Source organism: Poecilia mexicana, unplaced genomic scaffold (assembly GCF_051168715.1).
Source record: "Poecilia mexicana isolate PSO_F unplaced genomic scaffold, ASM5116871v1 scaffold_3, whole genome shotgun sequence".
In the NCBI taxonomy this organism is placed as follows: Eukaryota; Metazoa; Chordata; class Actinopteri; order Cyprinodontiformes; family Poeciliidae; genus Poecilia; species Poecilia mexicana.
Window position 1 is genome coordinate 36329410 of NW_028263372.1, and position 21469 is coordinate 36350878.

Here is a 21469-nt window from a genome sequence, read left to right on the forward strand (position 1 = left end):
CGTGTTCAGTTTTATGCTTTTTCTATATTCTTTTTACTGTATGACTTCCTGTAACACCTGCCCTCACCGTTTACTGTAACTGTCAGCGATCAATCACTGCAGAGTAAAAACAAACAAGAGGTGCGGCTTCCAGCACGTTGTGTCTGCATGGATCAAAGCTCAAACCTCACTGCTGCCAAAATCAACTCTGTAAAGAATCTCACCAGTCTGGCCGCTTCTCCCCTGACCCAGCTGAAGGACTCCAGCTGACGGGGCAGTTAAACTCGCTGGACTGAATTCTAACTAGCTGATTCATCCACTGCATGCAGATATGAGGCGTGAGCTGAACGGCCCCAGATGCTGTTCCTATAGAAGATCTATCTTAATTTTCCTGCAGGATGAAAACAGATTTTCTTTTTCAAATGGAAATGATTGCAGCCAGAGTTACTACATTTAAAGGATTACTTTAAATCAAATTAACTTCTACCAGCTGCTGGTAACATGAACATAATTATTCATTTAATTATAAGAAATTACTGTTATCACTTCCACTTCTGATGATGAAACCTAAGAATGGTTTATTACATAAATGTTCAGTGACGGGCCTTTACAGGCATAAACAATGAGCTGAATGAGGAAACATCAGATATCTGCAGAAATAATAAATAGATGCTCCACACTGCTGACTCAGCATCTGCAAAAAACAACTTTATTGTTTATACTTGAAGTAAATGTACTTTGTAAAAAAAGACAGAAATAGGTAGTTTATAAGAACAATTGTTTTGTTTGCTTCAATGCTGCAATGCTGCAAACTGCTGCATTGTGAAGGTTTTTCTTTTAGTTGATGAAGAAGAAAAACCTTTTTGACTCTTGCATTTCAAGCTTCCTGAAAAGTCGTGATGTTTTCATCGTTCCTTCCTTTCTCAGTAGTTTTGTAATAGTTTGTGTCAAGAGTGGAGCAGACATGAAGAGGCTGAAAATCCTGGGCATCTAAAGCACCATGCGTTTCCCTGGCTGCCCTCTGGGTGGCGCTACGAGTCGAGGAGTGAAGTTTAGCTGCTTCATTCCTACAGCAGCAGATTAAACCGCAAGTCGTAGCTTTTATTACTGATAATCATGTTACGCGGTAAAACAATAGTTTCCAAGAGCAAAATTGTTTTTGTTTTTTTTATGTATACAGGGATCCCTTTTTTTCTTTGGGGTTCCAAAAATAACCCGCGATAAGTGAAATCCGCGAAGTAGTTACCTTTATTTTATTTTTTTTTACAATTATATACTTTACATTGAAACCAAAGAACAAAACCTGTTTTCATGTCAGCGGATGTGCATCAATCGGGCCTTAATGTGATCTGGAGTCGTGGCATTAAAGCGTCTCCTCCAAGCTGCCCAACCAGATTCACAGCTGGATCTCGTCGGGTTTTGCTGCCTCCGGCCACAGTTTTTTCCATCAGGCATTCAAAGTTTCAGTTTCTATCTCCTAAATAGCCAATCTGCGTTACTTATATTTTAGCCAATCAGGATGCAGAACACAATGCACTGTGAAAAAAACGGCACAAAGAAAATCCGCGAAGCAGCGAGACCGCGAAAGGTGAACCGTGTTATAGTGAGGGATCACCGTACTCCATGTTCTGTGTGTGTTAAATTTGGACGGGTGGGTCCAGTTAGTACAGAACTGCCAAACATGTGACAAGCCCAGAACTCCCACAGCAGACAATAAGCTGTAAACGGCAGGGGGCGTCATTCCTTTGTGGACACTTGGCAAGCTGCAAGACCACAAAGATCAAAGCTGTGACGTTTTACTGATGGAAATCCATGAGCAGTAAAATGAACATGTAGTCAAATTAATTAACATAACAGGAAATCCTGTTTATTAAACTTTTTTCGCTACAGTTTGTGCATCAGCTTCAACAGATTTTCTGAAACTTTTTTTTTAACCAAGAGGAATTTTTACCTTAAATCTGAAGTCCTAAAATCCTAAAACAGTAGTTTATTGTGCTTATCCAAATATTTTTTATTGCAGGCATTCAAAGAAACATTCACAGTTTGATTGTTACACAATTTGTAAAATCAAAGCTTATAAAGCATTAAAATCATATAATTCCCTTTTGCCATACAATCAAACCAAAAAACCTCAAGAAAGAACATAAACCCTCAAAACAGAATCTAATACTTTTTCACTAAAAAGAAAATGGAGAAGATCCATCTTCTTAATCTACTGGGCGATCAGAGTCGACTGGAGAGTCAGCAGCTGGTAGGCGTTGATGTTTAGCTCTGGTTCTTCTTGATCGGTAGATGACCAGACCGCAAACCAACAGGCAGCAGACAGCAAAGACCAGGTTCAGGCCCAGATACAGGCCTGGGCCTGAACCTGTATCTGGGTGTGAAACTGAGAAAAAAGAAAAATGTTCATTAAAATAGAAGAATTTATATTCTAACATATCAAGAGAGAAAAAAAGAGCTCAAGGCTTTTTATCAAAGTTGGCAAAAACCTCCCAGATTCAGCACAATGACAGTAACTGGCAGGTTGTTGGTGTGAAAACAGCTAAATAAAAATCTGAGAAAACTTCAGTGGAGTAAAATAATATTCATAACCATGAAATGCGCTACAAAAATGTATTTCTAAATAATACAAGCACTAACTAAAAGAGTAAAGAGTAAACGAACACTCACCTTTGGTGTCAGAATGCCTAAGGAGGCGCAAAGGACCCTGGGAAATGGAGTGCCTGCTTGTCTGGGCCGGAGCGTCTCTCCTGCTGCGATCATTCAGTGAGTCGGATCTGATGCATCCCTGAGAACATCGAGTTTCAGGATTGCCGCTCTCGCACAGGAGGACCGAACAGGCGATGTAAACCTGCAGACACATGCAGGAGAGGTCAGACAGATTTACAAATTTTGACTGACTATGGGAAAAAGTACATCCAATCAAAGTGTTTGCAGACTATTTTTGTTAATAAAACCCAAACTTAATCATTTTAATTCATAACTTTACCTCCTCGTGAGCTCCAATAAACTCAAAAGCCTCCATACCAAATCTGAAATTAGACTTGGAGCTTGGGAAGATTTGCACAGTTTCATCCTTCACACATCTGCAACACACCAGTAAAAATACATGACACAAAGAAAAGGGTTCATTAGCCAGTAAGAAGCAGGTCTGTTCTCTCAGTACCCGTTTTCGATGATGGTGTAGCTGATGCGGGAGTTGGGGTTGTCGTAGGGAGTCGCCCTGCAGGACTCCACAAACAGCTCAGTGTTTGGGATGGACGAGGTGGCCTCGATCTGCATGAAGATCATCTGCTTCAGGTAAACCTCCACCGGGTAGCTGCTGGCGTTTACCTGCTTCCTGAAACGCTGGCTCTCGAAGAACTCAAACTGGAAGGTGAAGGAGCTGAATCCTCTCTCGTTAAAGAAGTACGGGTTTTTGTGTGTGAATCCCAGAGTCAGGTTGGCTCGCTTTGGATAGGCGCAGGAAAAGACGATCTCAATGTCTTGGTGCCTGGAAATGAGTTTATTGGGATCAGCTGATGTGATCATGTTCTTAAAGATGATGTTGTCGTCGTCCTCCTGATAATGATATAAAAAAGAAAAATCTAAAACACGCAGTTTCCTCCCAGCTCTGTATGGAAGTAGATGAAGACTCGGTCTGGTTAGAGGTGCACTGTTTCCCATATATGTGGATTATACCTCAACCCGAGTCCCACAGCCGTTCAGGGGCATGACCGCCACCAGGTGGGTAGCGTTCGAATGACATCTCAGGCTGCAGGAAGAATCCAACCAGTCAATTAGATGCAAATGGTTTTCCTTGCGTTTGATGAGGGAAGTCTGTCATGGGGTGTGGTGGTTGGTGGTGAGGAGAGACGCTGAGACCCAGGTTATGGTGATGATGATTATTTAATGAAGGCTCAAAACAGTCCAACACAGGCAGCACGGCAGAGAGACCGGCACACAGCCAAATACCGGTAGCAACTGATAAACAGGACTTGGAGACGAGAGCTAACGCAAACCAGGACTTAGCAGTTCAACTGGCGCGAACACAAGACGTTAGACATAGACAAACTTAGACGAGGAACACAGAGAACAGGTGGGTTTAAATACACATGGGGCAATCAGGGGAATGAGACACACCTGGGGAGCAATCAACGGGGAGGACAGGACAGAGACTCACAGGAACAGGACTACACAGGAAAAAACTCAAAAATAAACACACAGAAACACGGATCGTGACAAAGACTTTGCCAACTCCACGGTTATTGTCGTTTCATTGCAGGTCACAGTGGCATCTGCATAGTGTAAGATGTGACAGACATTTCTAATTATGTTAATGTTACCCTGCAACCTAGGATGGCTGAGGGTAATGTGTTAGATGATCTTCCCTCAACGTGTGATGCTGTGGAACAGGAAAGACGAGACACACACGTTGAGCTTCCTTCTCATTTAACCGGAATCTTCTTGTGTGCTCAATCTTTTCTGTGCCACTAACGCGGCAGCGCCCCTAGCGGTTGTGTGCGGAATTGCATCGGACAATCTAAATTGACACTACAGAACTTAGTACAATGAGAAATACAAAAATAAAAATTATGTTGGGGTGCCTATTTTCTTAATTATTGTTTTAATTTACTAAGAGCTCATTTTTCACCCCTCTACATTAACATTAATATGAATAACTTCAATTCTTGCTTCAGCTTACTGTGACGTTCAACAGAAACAGTCACACAACGCAGCTCTGAGTGGAACACCCTTTGTTGTCTGAAAGGTAAGAAATGATTGTTTCATCCGTGGAAGTAAACGGTACATAAAACCTTTTCCTGTCCTGCTTTCACCCTAAAGCACAAACTGCTCTACAAACAGTGGTCTCCAGGATACTGTTGTTAGAGCCTTTACAAATAAATTAGACTCCTTAAATTACTTAATGTCTTTTTAAATTATATTCTGCATGACAGTAATGGAAAATACACAACAAAGACTTACAATCTCCCATGGAGATCAAATATTTATGCTGGAAGGTAGGTGGAGGCAGCAGCAGAGCTCATACACTGTGTCACTTTCCTACTTAATAAAACTGCAGAACTTCTTAAGCAGACGTTTAACATCGACATTTAGCACGGTGTGCACTGAAAGATTTTGTTTTTGTGCTTCATCCAGTCTGACGTCAAAGGAATGCAAAAGATTCAAACAAACACTGGTATCTAAAGGAGCACCTGCATGGACAGCATTGAGATGAAGGTTCACACTAACGGGGGAGAAACTTGAAAACAATATTTTTTTAACTGTAGCATAAACTGACAGATGATTAAATTTTGCTGTTTGGAAAGTTTCCCTCAAAGCCATTTACCTCTGGAGGTGTGTTGCATGCGCTCTGCTCTGGGTTTAGATTAGGCCTTTCTTGGCTACTGTGTGCATGTGTTGGTGTTTCAGGTAAACTGCAGTTCACTTGAACTGGAGGCAGCTGTTCAGTGTCTCCACAAAATATTATAAGACCCACAACTTCCTAGGAGGCTCGCTCTCTTCCGACAATCTGATTAATTATCGTGATGGCTATAAAGATAGTATTGTGCAATATTCCTGCTGAGTGTGATGTGTTAAGAGTGATCTAGTCCAGGGTTCCTCAAATCCCTGCCTTGAAGATCGCAACCTTTGGATGTGGTCCTGCTTCAACAATCCTCAATCAAATGATTGAATTACCTCCTTAATGTGCAGTCAGGTTCTCCAGAGCCTTGCTAATGACCTAATTATGGGACTCAGATGTGTTGAAACAGAGAAAACCTGCAGGACACCTGCTTCTGAGGACAGGATTTATATAATATGCTGGGAAGGATGTCAGGACTGCTCTGGCCTCAAATCACAGATTTTTATTTTTTAAGATTTCTTGGCACTTCATTCAATAGCAAATTGACAGGAAATAGGGTTGAGACTGAGAGACAGAAGACAAGCAGTAAATGGCCCAAGACTGGGAATTGAACCCAAGACAATGACATTGAAGATAATAGCTTCTGCACATGGTGCACATGTCCAAATTAGAGACATTCAACATTTTGGACTGTCTTGCATTTGCATTTGGGTGTTCCAGGGACAAACGAGCACACAGCCTGTTGAATGTTTCATCACCTCACTTTCTGTTTCCGTCGCCAGAAAGTGAGGTGACGGAAACAGGGCAATGCAAATTATAGGAGACAAAACAACTGCAATGGTGCACCAAAATGTCTCAAAGTCTGGTGGACATCTGAGACGTTGTTTTGTTTTTTCTCTTGCTTCCTTGTTGGCAGTCAAAGAACTCATGTTTAGAGTAAATAAACAAGAGGTTTTTTGAGAGATTGCCTTTCTGTCATATGAATGTTCATAACTAAAATCTGATTGTGTAGTCTTTGCCATGTGGCTGAACACCACACACTGTCGGATCAACTCTGTTGTGTCTATGAAGTTTTTATTATTGTCGCGTGTGCATGGTTTCTCATGTGTTGAAAATCAACTGACAGTTTAAACCGCTTGTTGTGTGAATCAGGCCTTAAATCAGGTTTTAGATATTTATTAATGGTTTAAGTGTAGACCAGTTTCAGCTGTAATCAGTGGGTATTATAAATCTCATTTGAAATTAATTTATGACTTGGTGAAAAAATAGATAGAAATTTTGAAGACTTCCGCACAAGTGAATGAAAAAACAAATTGCAATGCATTTGTGAAGAGTAATTTTTAATGGTTGTCAGTGGCACAAAAAAGGATTAAACATTGATTGTTCTATCTAGTTTAGGTATGAGAAGAAAGAAAAATGTAATTTGATCCCAAAATACAGAACTTATTCAAATATCACACATTATGCATTCCCACTGCCATTTAAAAATAAAATGCCCAATACAGCTGTGCCCAGGGACTATGGAGGGCTTATCGAACACCACACTCAAGTTGAAATTATGTAAAGGGAAATCAGGAATTCCAACATGCAAATTCAAATTATTTTAAACTACCAGGAACCTGTGATACCCATCAGTTCGAAATTATTTTAACATGCACTTAATTACCATAACAAAATAAAAACTATATGGTTGCAAAACACTTGGTGTACAACAAAAGCCCGTCTCAAATAGTCCCAGTAAAACAGAGTTCACAGAATCTACAGCTTTCTTTGTTTTGTCTTTTAAAAGTAAAGATGCCTTTTTGCAAATAAAGTAATTCACCTCCAAGCAACCAATATCTTTTAAAAGAGAGAAATTAAGTTTTGAAAGTAGCAGATTTAAAGTTATTGTGTTTCAAAGGTTGGCACTGGTTGGTATTTAGTTCTGGTTCTTCTGGACCGGTAGATGATCGCTCCAAGTACCAGGACAGAGCCAACAATCAAGATTTGGTTCAGGCTCAGAGTCACATTCAGGCCAGACCCTGAAATGTAAAACGATAAATCAGATCTGGTTATAAAAGATGATAGCTTGTATAATGCAGAACCAGAAAAAAGACAAACTGAGAAAATAAGGTTTAAAGGGTGTTTTGGTGTAAGATTCTTGAATTTTATTTGAAGAGAAAGTCAGTCTGCTTGCAAATACAATGTAGGAAAAAATTATTTTGCATTAATTATTGCTGTTCTATTATATTTTTTCAACCGTAAAATAAACTGTATTTGCAAATGACTGAATATATCATGGTAAATCCAAATATCCCCAATAGTTCTAAAAGCAGATGAAAATCTTGAATTTAGAATATTTCAAACTGACCACACAATCAAAAACAAACCAAATTTGAATAGCATAGAAGAAAACTTTATAACAAAAACCTTGAATTAAGTAACCAGTAGTTGAACTCTCACCTTTGGTGTCAGATGTCTTAACGAGGCGCAAAGGACCCTGGGAAATGGAGTGGCTGCTTGTCTCAGCTGGAGCGTCCCTCTTCCTGCGATTGTTCCCCGAGTCAGACCTGATGCATCCCTGAGAGCACCGAGTTCCAGGAAATCCAGTGTCACACAGGAGGACCGAACAGGTGATGTAGACCTGCAGAACCATGCAGGTGCAGTCAGATTGTTCTAAATAGATTTTTCTATTTACTACAGATAAGATGAAAAAAAGACATCAGACAGAATTGGCTCAGGCAAGTCAAAGAGACTCAAGGAGAACCTTATAGCCTTTGTCAAGTCCACTTGCAGTGGAAATGACCTGCAAGTGACCTCTGTTCAGTCATAACTGTGTGAATATCTGGTTGTTGGACATCTTTCTGTGCATACTTAATGTGACAGATACAGATTGGGACTACGAGCTTATAATCTCTGTCATCTTTGGGAACCTCACTGACGAGGTTCAAAAACAGGAGAAATTGCAGTGTAGCGATGCAATTTCTCCTCTGGAAGAAACCTTAGGACACTATTGAGCTTGAACCATCACAAGCTCAATAGTGTCCACAAGGGAGAGATGACGGCGTTTAGTTTCTGGACCTCTATGAGCAAAACTCAAGTAAGTAGTAGACTCTGAACACCTGGTGTAACTGCGCCCCTGCTGAGCTCATTATACAAGTTACTTTTCACTGCAACACTGGTAAAAAAGGTTAATAGAGGAGCAATGTCATGAATACTTCCAAAAGGCGGAATTTCAGAAAGAACGGGACTTTTTAACGATAGACCCAACTTCAAATCATTAATTTATTAAGTAAAATTTCTCTTAAGTCATATTTCACATAATTGGCATTGTTATAACAACTGAAGGTAACATTGTTACTTGGTTGTGTTATGAAATGGCAGTATGTGCATAGAAGATACATAACACTCCCCTTTTTTAATGTGTCTACAATATATAAAGTGACCACTGAGCTGTTACTTAAATTACTGACTTGTATAAAAACAAATCCTTCACAAACATAAACCTGGTTTTCTTAAAGAGAAGCCCATTTTACCTCCTCGTGAGCTCCGATGAACTCAAAAGCCTCCATTCCAAACCTGATCTGAGACTTTGGGCTGGGATAGATTTCAGTTGTTTTTTCCTTCACACATCTGCAATAAATAAGTAAAACAACGGGCTGAATTTTTTTACCCTCAGCAAATCTTCATTGATCAAACATGAAAAAAAAAATGAAATGGATCGTTGTCTTTTTCTTGAGAATGTGGAACTGGCTTTTATTTTTCATGGAGTACCCGTTTTCGATGATGGTGTAGCTGATGCGGGAGTTGGGGTTGTCGTAGGGAGTCGCCCTGCAGGACTCCACAAACAGCTCAGTGTTTGGGATGGACGAGGTGGCTTCGATCTGCATGAAGATCATCTGCTTCAGGTAAACCTCCACCGGGTAGCTGCTGGAATCCACTTGCTTCCTAAAACGCTGGCTCTCGAAGAACTCAAACTGGAAGGTGAAAGCACCAAAGCCCTTCTCGTTAAAGGCGTACGGGTTTTTGTGTCTGAATCCCAGAGTCAGGTTGGTTCGCTTCGGGAAGGAGCAGGAAAAGGAGATCTCAACGTCATGCTGCCTGGAAACAATTTTCCTTTTGTCTGCAGATGTGATCACATTGGTAAAGATAATGCTATCATCATCCTCCTGAAAAGTACAAAATGAAAGACAATAAAATGAGATATGAAGGAAATGGCATGTTTTGGCTAAAGAGATTTTAAAGAGAGTTTGGAAGTGAAACTAATCCCCTTTTTTCACTAGACATGTTTTACATTTAGACAAAATTAGGTTGTTGATCATGGATAGTCTTAGGGGTTGATTTAAAGTTACAGTCCTTTACTTTTATGAGAGGCTATTTATGTATTTGTAAAAAAAAACCTCAATATTTTGAGGTTTGTTGTGACATATTTAAAATAAATAAGCACTGCAGCTGCTTGATCTCTGGAGTTTACCTCAGAATGGATTGCGCAGGCCTCCTCTCACTGAAAATGGACCCAGGCTGACCTGACCTGTAATTTACTTGAACCCCCTGTGAGTGTAACAATGTTTAGGTTGTAGAATCCCACTTGCTTTATGTATCAGTGCAATGGAGAAATAGCGCCCCCTCTCTGTGTGGCTGGTTTTATGCTGCTGGCTCCTGTACTCGGTGCCAGTCTGGGAAAGCGGCACGAGAGGTGAGTTGCATTCTTCAGCACACCGAGTAGAAAAATGTTAGCAACAGATAAAACATAATTTTTATTAACTTAGATAAATAATCTGTAATTAATATTTACTAGATACGTGCCTGGCACCAATTTTTGTATTTTTAATTTTATTATGAAACACTTCATGTGCTAAGCTAAAAGGCTAACATAACGCTCGCTCTGTTATAGTGTGCTGATTGAAGCTGAGCCGTTGCACTGATTTGATCCCGGATATGTTTTCATTCAGGAAATAAACTGCAGATCACCCAGAAACTCCTTGTCGTCTTTAAAACTACACAACGCAGAGTTGATGGGTTACTTGGGCCGGTCTGGTACAGTGAAGTGAAGCAGAACCCGGTTACATGAGCACTTGGGGTCCTTTGGAGTACTCTTCATCAAAGTAGGAGTCTAAAACCCACCGCATTAGCTCTGGTTGTGGAGCTCTATGTGAACTGCATTTATAACAGAGTCATCATGCAGGGCCAGTCCAATGTTGCATGAGGCCTTGAGCAGAATTTGACTTAGGGGCCCCTTTTGCTGCTAAAAACATCAGCACCACTAACAGCATTTCAACATAGATTAAGTGAAATCTGGGAGAGGGGAAGTGGTTTCATTGGCCAACCTAAAAAGCAATCAGTGATGATTGTAGTTTGCTAAGATGTATTTGTGAATAAACAGAGCTCAAACTCAAAGGGGGCCTTATGGAGCAGCTGACTTAATTTGGATTAAACGGATGTGCAAATAATTTATATTCATTTTGTATTTTTTTTCATTTGTTTTTAAGACTAAACTCTGTAATAGTCTTAATGTTTTAAACATTTTTGTTTGTGAGTCTTGCATTGTAAATTGTTGTTCATGACAATACGGCTATTTTCTGAATAACTATTGTACTCTATTGTAAAGCATTTGTTTTGTGCCTTACCTCCACAAGAGTTCCACAACTTCCTAGAGGCATGACGGCAACCAGGTGGCTGGTGTTGGAGAGTGTTTTCAAGTTGCATGAGGAGTCTGTAAACTCATTGAAATGCAATATGTCCTCATTATGCTTGACAAGATAGTCTTTTTCCACCTCCACAGAAATTGTTGTTTCATTGCAGGTCACTTTGGCCTCTGGAAAATTTGAAAAACCATCAATATTGACAGGAGGTTATTTAAATGATGCAAGGAGAGTTTTTGTTTTGCTTAAGTTTAGTCTACTTTCTATCCAATTAGCAACAAGGCTATGATCTATTTTCTAGCTTTTCTCTCGTTTTAACATCTTAATCTCATGATCTATATTTTAGATTATTGTTACTATTTGGACAATCTCTTTATTTATTAAGAATACTACAAATGAGAAACTAGTTGCTTAAGGTTCAAAATGACTACTTATGTCTTCCATTGAGGCATTGTTCCAGTTATCCTTATGTTTTAGGGAGGAACATTTTTTCAGTTTACCAGCTTCACTCCTTCAGTTGATGTCAAGATTCATAAACCAAATACAACCTAATTAATACTCCCACAATTACATTCACTGACTTACCATGATGCCCAACACCGATAGTAATGCAGCGTAGCTCTGAATGATAGACTTGGTCAAGCCTGGAATGTAATGTTGGACAGTTATCACGTCAATAAGTCAAGATATTTTGCAAACCACTTAAGAATGTTCAAGTAACAAAACCGTATTTTCAAAACTTACTGGTCTCTTGCTTCAGATATGAAGCAAATTGGGAAATAATCATAGAGGTTATTTGAAGTTGGAGTCCATCTTAGGATGTATGTATCATAAGAGACGTTCTCCTTTAATAAGCCAGCTGGTCCTACAACAAGAAGGTCATGAATCCTAGAAGACAACACAATTGGTTAAATGAGACAATTACAAATAGGAAAAATATAATAAGTCGTATACAAAACCTCAATTTGTCTACACATGTATGGCATCAGTTAATGGCCAGTTAGGAGAAAAATGAGTAGCCGTGATTATCACTTAACCTTTGCAGGTATTTATGGGTATAGTTGGCAATCTTCTAAATGCCAATGTGTTGGAAGAAGGACAAATGGACAAAGATTTTAGCATTTAGTAGAGGGACCTATTTGTCTGGCTAGAGGACTGGCTGACACCATCTCCAAGACAGTGTGGTGTTCCCAGTTGAAAGAAAAGTTGATGCTGACTGATGGAAATGTGATGAAGCATAAGCAGTTCAGTCTAGTATATGGAGTTGCAGACCAGTGAGGGTTACTCTACAGACACCAGTTCCACAAACCCTTAATAATGGGGATGGCAGCAACAGAACTAGGACATGGACCAAGATAAGTTACTGACTTGAGTTGACATTTTGATTTAACTCAAGAGTTACTTAAATGGGGAACAAAACAAAATGTCCACTTGGAAAAAGGCAAGTCAACTCAAGCAGTGTAATGATTTGGGCAGTGTTTTGCTGGGAAATCTTTAGGGCATGCCATTACTTTGATGTATATACCACCTCCCTAAAAGATGTTGCACTTCAGGTACACCTTTATGGAGGACCAAAACCAGCATATTAAGAAAGAAAAGCATAAATACATATTTAGTTTTTTCTTTTACTTACACATGAGTTTCCATCAAGTAATGTATATATTTTCTTTATTTCCCCTAAACATGCGCTTTTGTCAAGAAAAATATTTTTGCTTTGTCTTGTTTTGCTTCCCCCTTTTCTGCTCGCTGTATTTCCGTTTCCTGTTTTTCTGCTGCATCGTTATGTTAATGACAAAAGCTGCCTTCTATGTCTCCTGTTGGCCAGTAGAGCTTTGGAACCAGCGGCACTGCTTCAGACGTTGTGGGGGCGTTTAGGTGCATTCACTCGGTCCCATCTTTGCAGGCCACAGACCAAAACAAACTTTATCCCAGTGGTTTTATTGTGTTACCAACTGCAGTGAAGTTAGTTTCAAGTTTGATATTGGATTTTCCAATATCCACCGAACAAGTGGAGTTAACAAATGGAGTTTAGCTCGAGGTTGATTTATGAACGCTAATTTCGGCCAACCGTTCTCTAGCACCCTCCTCAAGCGCTATGAAGTAGTTAAATATATGAAGATCTTGGTATTTCTTTTCCTTAATTCATCAAACGCTAGTGAAATGGAGGCAAACCGTAGTTTGTAGCTAAGCTAACTATGCTAAATGGTTGATAAGCTCACACAGTCTACTCACCTCTCTTGGAGAAAAATTTACAAATTCACACTTGTCTTTTTCTCTCTCATCTCCATTTTTTGAAAACCTGACTTCATTATTTTTCTTGGCAGCATAGTAACTGCCACAGTCGTTCTTGTCTTCTAGTACTGACTGCTGCTGAACACCATCAAGTGCGCTAAGCAGGAACAGGGGGGAGGGGGGGATTCAGTGCAAATATGGATGTGTGCTTTTCTGTAAAAAAAGGAATATTATATAAATAAATGTATATATATAAATGTATGTATGTCTGGTGTGGTAGCTCAGATCTACCACACCAGACAAGACCCAAGGTGTAGGTTGTGCAAGGAGGCCTCTGAGACAGTCCAGCACATAACAGCAGGGTGCAAGATGCTGGCAGGGAAAGCGTACATGGAACGACATAACCAAGTGGCGGGCATAGTGTACAGGAACATCTGTGCAGAATATGGACTGGAAGCCCCGAGGTCAAAGTGGGGAACACCCCCAAAGGTGGTGGAGAATGACCGAGCTAAGATCCTGTGGGACTTCCAGATCCAGACAGACAAGATGGTAATGGCGAACCAACCGGACATTGTGGTGGTGGACAAAGAACAGAGGAAAGCCGTTGTGGTGGATGTAGCGATACCAAGTGACCACAACATCAGGAAAAAGGAGAAACTGGAGAAATACCAGGGCCTCAGAGAGGAACTGGAAAAGGCCTGGAAGGTGAAGACCACAGTGGTGCCTGTGGTCATCGGGGCCCTCGGGGCAGTCACCCCCAAACTGGAGCAGTGGCTCAAACAGATCCCAGGAACAACATCAGACATCTCAGTCCAGAAATGTGCAGTTCTAGGCACAGCCAAGATACTGGAGGAGAACCTGAAGCTCCCAGGCCTCTGGTAGAGGATGAGAGAGAGGGAGAGAGAGAGAGAGAGAGAGAGAGGGAGAGAGAGAGAGAGAGAGAGAGAGACCACCCACGGAGGGTGAGAAGGGAATTTTTTATATATATGAAAGGGATCTTGGAATTGTCCTAACTTTCCCCCCCATATGGCGCCCCTGCCAATGAGTCAAGAATATTTTGGCAGTGAAAGAGATGGACATAATATTATGCCCGATTGGTGTACAGATGTACCCTAATTTAAGAATAAAAAAATAGCTTACCTTGTGAATTGAGCTTTGGATCTGACTTTAATTTCAAGGGGTCTGTTTAAAAATGTAGGTATATAAGCTTTGTCAGCTGGAGTTGGTGCCAAGAAAACAGGAAAGTAATCACCGTCAAGACAAGAAGGAGCATGATGCGAGTCCACTGAAAGTCAGATGAGATATCAAGCAGCATAAGAAAATTACTTTCATATTCACACAAGTTTTTAAAACCAAAAAATGTATACTGTACCATAAACTGAGAAATCCAGAGGAAGTTTGCTTAAAGGAGGAATTGATGGCCTATATTGCATTGTGCTGCTGCTTGTGGCGGTTGAAGTAGGATATGTGGTGCTCCTGGTTGGATTTACTGTGGTTGTGGTTGTGGGAGTAGGTGCTGTTGGAGTAGGATATATGGTGGTCCTGATTGGATTTACAGTGGTGGTGGTGGTGGTCCTGATTGGATTTACAGTGGTGGTGGTGCTCCTGGTTGGATTTACTGTGGTGGTGGTGGTGGTCCTGATTGGATTTACAGTGGTGGTGGTGCTCCTGGTTGGATTTACAGTGGTGGTGGTGGTGGTCCTGATTGGATTTACAGTGGTGGTGGTGCTCCTGGTTGGATTTACTGTGGTGGTTGTTGCGGGAGCCGATGCTGTTGGAGTAGGATATGTGGTGGTCCTGAGTGGATCTACCGTTGTGGTGACTGGGTATGCAATTTGACGTCTATGTCTCATCAATGAAAGGGGGTGCTTTGTTGTGTAGGACTCATCAGAGTAATAAAGGTTTATCTGCTTGGTGGGAAAGTCTTCAATCACAAGTTCAATCGGATGGATCCCAGTGTAACTGCTGTAGTTATATGTAATGGAGCAGGAACGCTGATGAGGAATAATGTGTTTCATGAGACAACAGCATAAATGTATCTAACCACATATGGCCTTCAGATTTTCCTCTTTATTTGGTGCAGGTTTATAAAACAATGTCTTTTTAAAACTACACTACTTTTAGTTACATTACATTAGTTGTATGGCATAATAATGGACACCAATCATTCATTGGTTGACTTGGAAAGAGGCTGCCCTCATTGGATTGATTCCCCAAATCCACTACTTGTCCAAATAAGCCTTAATCATATTTAAATTACTTACTAAAATATTATATTTTATGATATATTAATATAACACAAAAGTAATTTATGTAGTATAACACATTTGATGTAAAACATGACAGGAAATCACAATACAAAACCCATACCTGGTCAAAAGAGAAACCACTGACGAGTCTGCACATCCCACACTCAGATGAGCTGTCTGTCGGTACTCTGCATCTCACATCATCACCATCAGGGTCAAACAATGCCATTCTGAATGTTCGAGGGCAGTTTCTTGTTATTCTGTATAAATGAAAACAAAAAACTTTAACCAATATATACGACAGTCAGACATTTATTGTAGTTACAGATGCAGAAAATTAGAGTGAGGAAAATTAGCCATCTGTATTCAAGTTAAAGTAGATACACCCACAATGACTATATAATTCTTGGTTTATTTAAGGTTTTTGACTTTTAAGCTTTACTTTGAGAAGCAATGGTGTGAAAGAATCCTATTATTAAAGTTGTTTGGATGCTAAAGGCAGTATATGGGGGAATGTTTCTGCCATAACTCAAGAGCACACTTTTGTGGTCTGAAAGCAGGATTTCGTGTCTTTTGTTAATCCGAATAAGAAAGCGACCGGTCCAAATTTGATTCTGTGGAAGAATAAGCTGTAATCCATAGTGCAGCTCTTTTCCTTGTTGAGAAAGTAAAACCTGTTTTATACAGATAAGCTTAGTTTCTGTCGCTGGTTTTCTCCCTCAACTCAAATTATGTTTTGAAGGTGTTTTTGTGTGGCCTGCCTGGGTGTGTGTGTGCATGTGTGCTGTGTGAGACGGATTTTTCCATACTGCGATGAGTTTGGTGTGGGACTTGTTTGTTTTAGGAAATGTATGTGTTATGCCTTATTCAGACCTTGAAATGTCTAAATTACAAAATTTGTAGTCAAATGAAGAGGTATTGTCAAATGTTTTGCTTCCTGTCTGGGGTGGGGACTGCTTTGGCCTACTTTTTTCTGTTCTGCCTGTGTGTGGAGTGGGGATTGGTTTTGCATGGTGACACTAATGTTTGTGGTTCCATCTCTCTCGGGGTGTGAGTGTGTGTGAGTGAGAGAAAAGGAATAATAGATCTGGGGGTTGATTAGAATTAAAATGTATGAAGACCCATTTTTTTTTATATCTGTGTGTCCAAAACTGGATAGACACCTGGGGCCTCATGGATAAGAGTGCCCAGGTTTCACACTAAAACTTGGCGTATGGACAAATTTAGAAAAGTGGGAGTCATTTGAGTGGGAATGTGGATGTTTATTCTAAATAGTAAAACCATGTGCATATTGTACATTTACAGAATAAAGATGCTTTCTGTCCATAAAGCAGGCGGCTCGACTGAAGGCAGCTGGACCGGTACCGGTACCACATGGCTCCTTCTTTAAGTTTTGCTCAGAGCTCCAGGATCATCAGTTGGGCAATCTAAACGATAATAAACCATCATCAACATTTCCCAGCAGATCAATATAATCTCTGATCAATCGCTTCCTCTGAATCCTTCCATTGGCGATGTTCTCCATCAGAGCCAAAGCGCTCCACATTTACACGGCTCACCTTTGAGCAGCTAGTTGTATACGTGTGATTGCATACACACCTTAATCACCTTAGAAATAATTAAACCCGTTGATTATTTTTAATCAACAGGTTTGAGTTAATCTGCTGATCCGACCCCGTTTTCTTTTGTTAGTTCTTTAGTTGTTCAGTCAATACCTCCTTATTCCAGAAACATGTACACAAATTGTGTATTAAAACTTTGTTATTGAAGTCCTAGTTACCAGAACAATAAATTGGACTGCACAGCCAAATTTGTGACTTTTAAAGACACCGAGCATTTGCATGTAGTCCAAGTGGTTTAAGAGCAGCACCTGATTCATTTTGGGTATGCTTGTTTTCAGGCGCTTTCGCATTGTGGGGGTGAGGATTCACCCCCACAATGAATCCTCACCTGGCCATTTAAGAACAGGTATTCCTGTTCTTAAATGGCCAGGTGACTCTCTTGAACTCCAAAAAAAAAATCTATGAGCTATTATTGTTGTGATCTGTGTTTTTCTGTGTAGTTATTTTGATATTTTCTGTGTTTAGTCCTGTTTCCCTGTGAGTCTCTGTCCTGTCCTCCCTGTTGATTGATCCCAGCTGTGTCTAGTTTCTTGATTACCCTCCTCCTGTATTTAAGCCCACTTGTTGTCTTTGTCTCGTCGGGCCCTCGTCTGATGTCATTCATTCGTTGTCTGTTTGCTCCCAGCGCTTCCTGTGATTTTGAGTTTGTTTTCCTGATTCTTTATTAAACATAATTTTCATCATGACTACCTGGGTTCACCTTCCTCACCTCCAACCACTGCACACCATGACAATTATGAAGACAAAGATGTGATACACCTGACCCAACAACTCAGATGTGTGTGTGTGTGTGTGTGTCTGTGTGTGTGTGTGTTTGTCGGGGGTCTCATTCACTTGAAATAACTCCTCATGTTGCTCATCAGTGGTCTCCAGCAAGTTCAGTGTTCCAGCACTTGGATCATAGTGTTTGGTCATCTACTGTACAGCCCTGTCCGTTTCCCTCCAATATCAAAATATCAATATCAAATCAATTTGGGCTCTAATAACACCAGAGCAGTGCCACAGACTGATCTGCTCCACATCACACCACATATCTGCAGTAATCTGGGCAAAAGCAGCCCCAAATAAGTACTGAGTGCTGCACATGCTCTTACTTTTCATGTTCATATTTTTCAGTGGGCTAACATTTCTAAAAAACTCTTTTGTATAACATTTCTACAAAACATTTTTTTGTATAAATATTCTAATTTTCCGAGATACTGAATTTGGGGTTTTCATTAGTTGTGAGTTATTAATAATAGTCTTTGCCACCTATGTAAACTTTGCTGTGAATATAACATAATGTACATAATAATGTTTTATTTCTAAGGTAGTGCTCATCTAAGCTGTCCGGCAGGGAAACCATTTCTGACCTCTCAGCAAACGTGCACAACTCATTTGCCTTTTCTGGCTGTGGGTAAACTCTTAAAGGACTAGGAAAGGAAGGCTCTCAGGGGTCCCCAAACTACGGCCCGCGGGCCGGATCCGGCCCGCCTCCACATTTGGTCCGGCCCCCTGAACAATACCAGAGAGCATTCAGATTTTCTTTTTCTTAAATTGTATTTTTCTTCAACCACCAGGGGGCTCTTTAGCAGGAAGTGTGTCCTGTAAACTGTGGGTGTTTTGTTTTGCACGGTGCATTGCTGCCATCTGTTGGACTTTTAGGGAACTGCTTGACTTTTATGTTATTTAATCAGTTCGGTTGTTTGCTAGCGGTAGAGCAGATGAACACGTGTCTGTTATGAACGCCGCATTCCAGGTCGAGTTCTTCGAAGCGATGCCTGTTAGTAGCAGCTTATACTTCAAAACGAGCCTTTATGTTAACATATGAGGAATTCAGATGTTAGAGCAGTGGTTCTTAACCTTTTTTGAGGTACCGAACCCCCCAGTTTCATATGCGCGTCATCACGACTTTACACAAGTGTGTCTTTACCTCTGCGGCTCCGCCGAATCCCTGAGACCGACTCATCGAACCCCCGGGGTTCGATCAAACCCAGGTTAAGAACCACTGTGTTAGTTACTTTCCCTCAATGGAATATATACTAGTTAGGCCCAGTGACCGTTTCACTCACGTTTTTTGTCCATGTGCTTTCTGGGTAAAAATCTATCAAAATATATCGAGAACAAGGCGGGCTCTACTCTTTTATTATGTCTACGGCTACAATCAATAGTAGCCACACAGGTACACTCACTACAAGGAAACAAACGCACCCACTACAACACTCACATTCTGTTGACCGAGAGGTTGTCAGGCAATGGCGCATTTTTGTTCCAAAAGCAAGCAAGTGAACAGAGCTTTGCAAGCAGAGATTAGGTCCGAACAGAGACAAGTTCTGAGAGCGAGGAGAAGTTTTGAGTACAAAAGACATGAAATCCTGCTTTCAGCCTGAAAATGTGTGCTCTCAAATTATAGCAGAAAAATTCCCCCACAGCAGTAACATAAATACTGAATGCATTTCTGATGGAATACTACACAGATTAAGAAAATAATCTGTAGGAGTTGTTAAATTACCTGAGAACGGGGGGTGTGGTGAAAATAGGAGATCGGTTAGATTCACCAGTATCAGATCGGGTTCCAGGGTCCACATGTAACAAACTTTTCCACTGCAAATGGCTGCCAAAAATGTTTTCTTCCCAGAAACCTGCTCCCCACCACCAGTGGACCCAGTTAGGGAGACTGGTTGGTAGAAAGAATACAAGATGAGGGGAACGACAAATATTATCAACGCTGCCTGCTGAATTGCAGTTTTGTTAAACATCTATGAAGTTTAAGGGACTAAAAGCAAAAAAAAGTAATATTTTTAAAGAAACTGTCAGGAATAGTTGAACCAATCATTTCTAGAGCTTTCAGATCTGTGTCAGAGTATTTATTACAAAACAGATTCACCTCATCTCAAAAGGAAGGTTGGTGCCAAATTGTCTAGTAGATGTTACTGCATACTGCTTCCAGGTGATATTATCGGAGGTTTGTGCAGATATTACACTGAATTTGTTGATCTGAGTCCCACAATCACCGGCTCTGCATACAGGATCATCAACGGCATAAAGGAACGTTGTTTGTTTGAGACGGAATTCAGTCTGGAAAGACAATAACATATTATCCAAATAATGAAAAAGTTGAACAGCAGCTCAAATTAAGGCTATTCAGGTACGTTTTCTGACTTCTGTCAGTTAAAAATATGTTTGCAATAAACACAATTATTGATAGTAGGGAGTTTTGGGGAAAGGAAAAGAAAATGGTTCAGTTTTGTTCTTTCTGTTACAGAGTGAAGTTAAAATATATAGAATAAAGTCAATCGTTTGATTTTAAGTACAAACTGAAATTCTTAGACTTGTTTTGGGATCAGGTTTGGTATGCCAAGATTGGCCTCCATGTAGACCAAGAGAATGTCTGTGAGATCAAGTATTTTGGTTAACTTAATCCTAAAGCAGTTCCTCAACAAAAGTGCTTCCTATTTTTCTCTTTCTTCTAGGTGACCATAATACTCTGATATGATCATAAAAATACATTCTTCCCAATAAAATCACCTACCTTATATTTTCCGTTTGTCTGTTCTTTTGGAGAGAAGTTCACTGAACCTCCATAGTACATATCAAAGCGATAAGAGGTATCTGCAGAAGCAACCAGGAGCATCAGATGCAGCAGCAGTCCAAGTGAAGCCATTCTGTTGAATATTCTAGCCCAGACATATCAAGCCTGCTTTAAATAGGATCTCACAAGGAACAAAAAACAGTATGGATGTGGTGGGACCTGTTATGTTAGTTTTTTGATTGGTGTTATGAAAGCAAATATTCTGACGGTTCTATCAAAGCAGAGCCAGATGAGCGTTTTTTTTTTCTCGTACCAAGATGAGCCTTCCTGAGAATTCACCAGAATGCCAGCCCTTTGCCTTTGAAGCTTTTGTCATTTCAAACTTTTTTTTTATATATTTGGATATGATTCAGTATACAAAACATTCCAGTTCCTTTCCTCTTTCTTTGTTTTTCAATAACATAGTTATGATTTTTTTTCCCCTTAAATTGGTGTTATTGTTTGTTGCCCTTCTGTTTTTCTGTGTTGGCATTTATTTTCATGGTCTGTGCAGTGCAGTTTTACTAATTGCTACATTATTTTTTTACCCTCTTACATTCTGTTTTAAATTACGGAGGACCTTCATAGCTTAGGATTTATTGAAACACCATACTGTAAGTCACTCTTGTGACTGAGAGCATGGATTGTTGAAAATTTAGTATCACACAGAAAAGCTCTAAAAGGGAATCAAACTTAAAACTTTTTGAACTAAAAACCTTTGATCACATAATAACAATTAACCATATCTGAAAGCAAAATTGTAGTGTAGTTGTGGAGATTATTGGATGAAGATGCAATCAGCTCCTTCTGAAAGCTCAAAATTGGCAGAACTGACCTGTTGAAATCTCATGATCTGAAAATGATTTTGTGCA

General features: G+C 40.1%; 2 protein-coding genes across 2 annotated transcripts; both read right to left on the reverse strand.

Annotated features, from left to right (window-relative positions):
- Positions 1-1965: 1965 nt before the first annotated feature.
- On the reverse strand, positions 1966-4021 carry LOC148160304 (CUB and zona pellucida-like domain-containing protein 1). Its single transcript, XM_088004536.1, has 5 exons — positions 3661-4021; positions 3146-3540; positions 2969-3065; positions 2650-2830; positions 1966-2365 (listed from the first exon to the last, which is right to left on the reverse strand). The coding sequence occupies exons 1-5, from the start codon at positions 3691-3693 to the stop codon at positions 2187-2189; spliced, it is 885 nt and encodes a 294-aa protein (XP_087860662.1). The 5' UTR covers positions 3694-4021; the 3' UTR covers positions 1966-2186.
- Positions 4022-6646: 2625 nt separating this feature from the next.
- On the reverse strand, positions 6647-20708 carry LOC106932973 (uncharacterized). Its single transcript, XM_088004535.1, has 13 exons — positions 20559-20708; positions 19914-20104; positions 19539-19703; positions 15547-15685; positions 14549-15170; positions 14317-14461; positions 11689-11832; positions 11530-11588; positions 10930-11117; positions 9077-9471; positions 8839-8935; positions 7766-7946; positions 6647-7344 (listed from the first exon to the last, which is right to left on the reverse strand). The coding sequence occupies exons 1-13, from the start codon at positions 20688-20690 to the stop codon at positions 7208-7210; spliced, it is 2595 nt and encodes an 864-aa protein (XP_087860661.1). The 5' UTR covers positions 20691-20708; the 3' UTR covers positions 6647-7207.
- Positions 20709-21469: the final 761 nt, after the last annotated feature.

Excerpts from the sequence above, each read along its gene's own strand:
- LOC106932973 (XM_088004535.1), bottom strand. The coding sequence starts at position 20,690 with ATGGCTTCACTTGGACTGCTGCTGCATCTGATGCTCCTGGTTGCTTCT. Across the intron at positions 14,462-14,548 it reads TCTGGATTTCTCAGTTTATG|TGGACTCGCATCATGCTCCT; the intron begins GTACAGTATACA and ends TCTGACTTTCAG. Across the intron at positions 7,345-7,765 it reads TAAGACATCTGACACCAAAG|GGTCTGGCCTGAATGTGACT; the intron begins GTGAGAGTTCAA and ends TTTACATTTCAG.
- LOC148160304 (XM_088004536.1), bottom strand. The coding sequence starts at position 3,693 with ATGCCCCTGAACGGCTGTGGGACTCGGGTTGAG. Across the intron at positions 2,831-2,968 it reads TTATTGGAGCTCACGAGGAG|GTTTACATCGCCTGTTCGGT; the intron begins GTAAAGTTATGA and ends ATGTGTCTGCAG. Across the intron at positions 2,366-2,649 it reads TAGGCATTCTGACACCAAAG|TTTCACACCCAGATACAGGT; the intron begins GTGAGTGTTCGT and ends CTTTTTTCTCAG.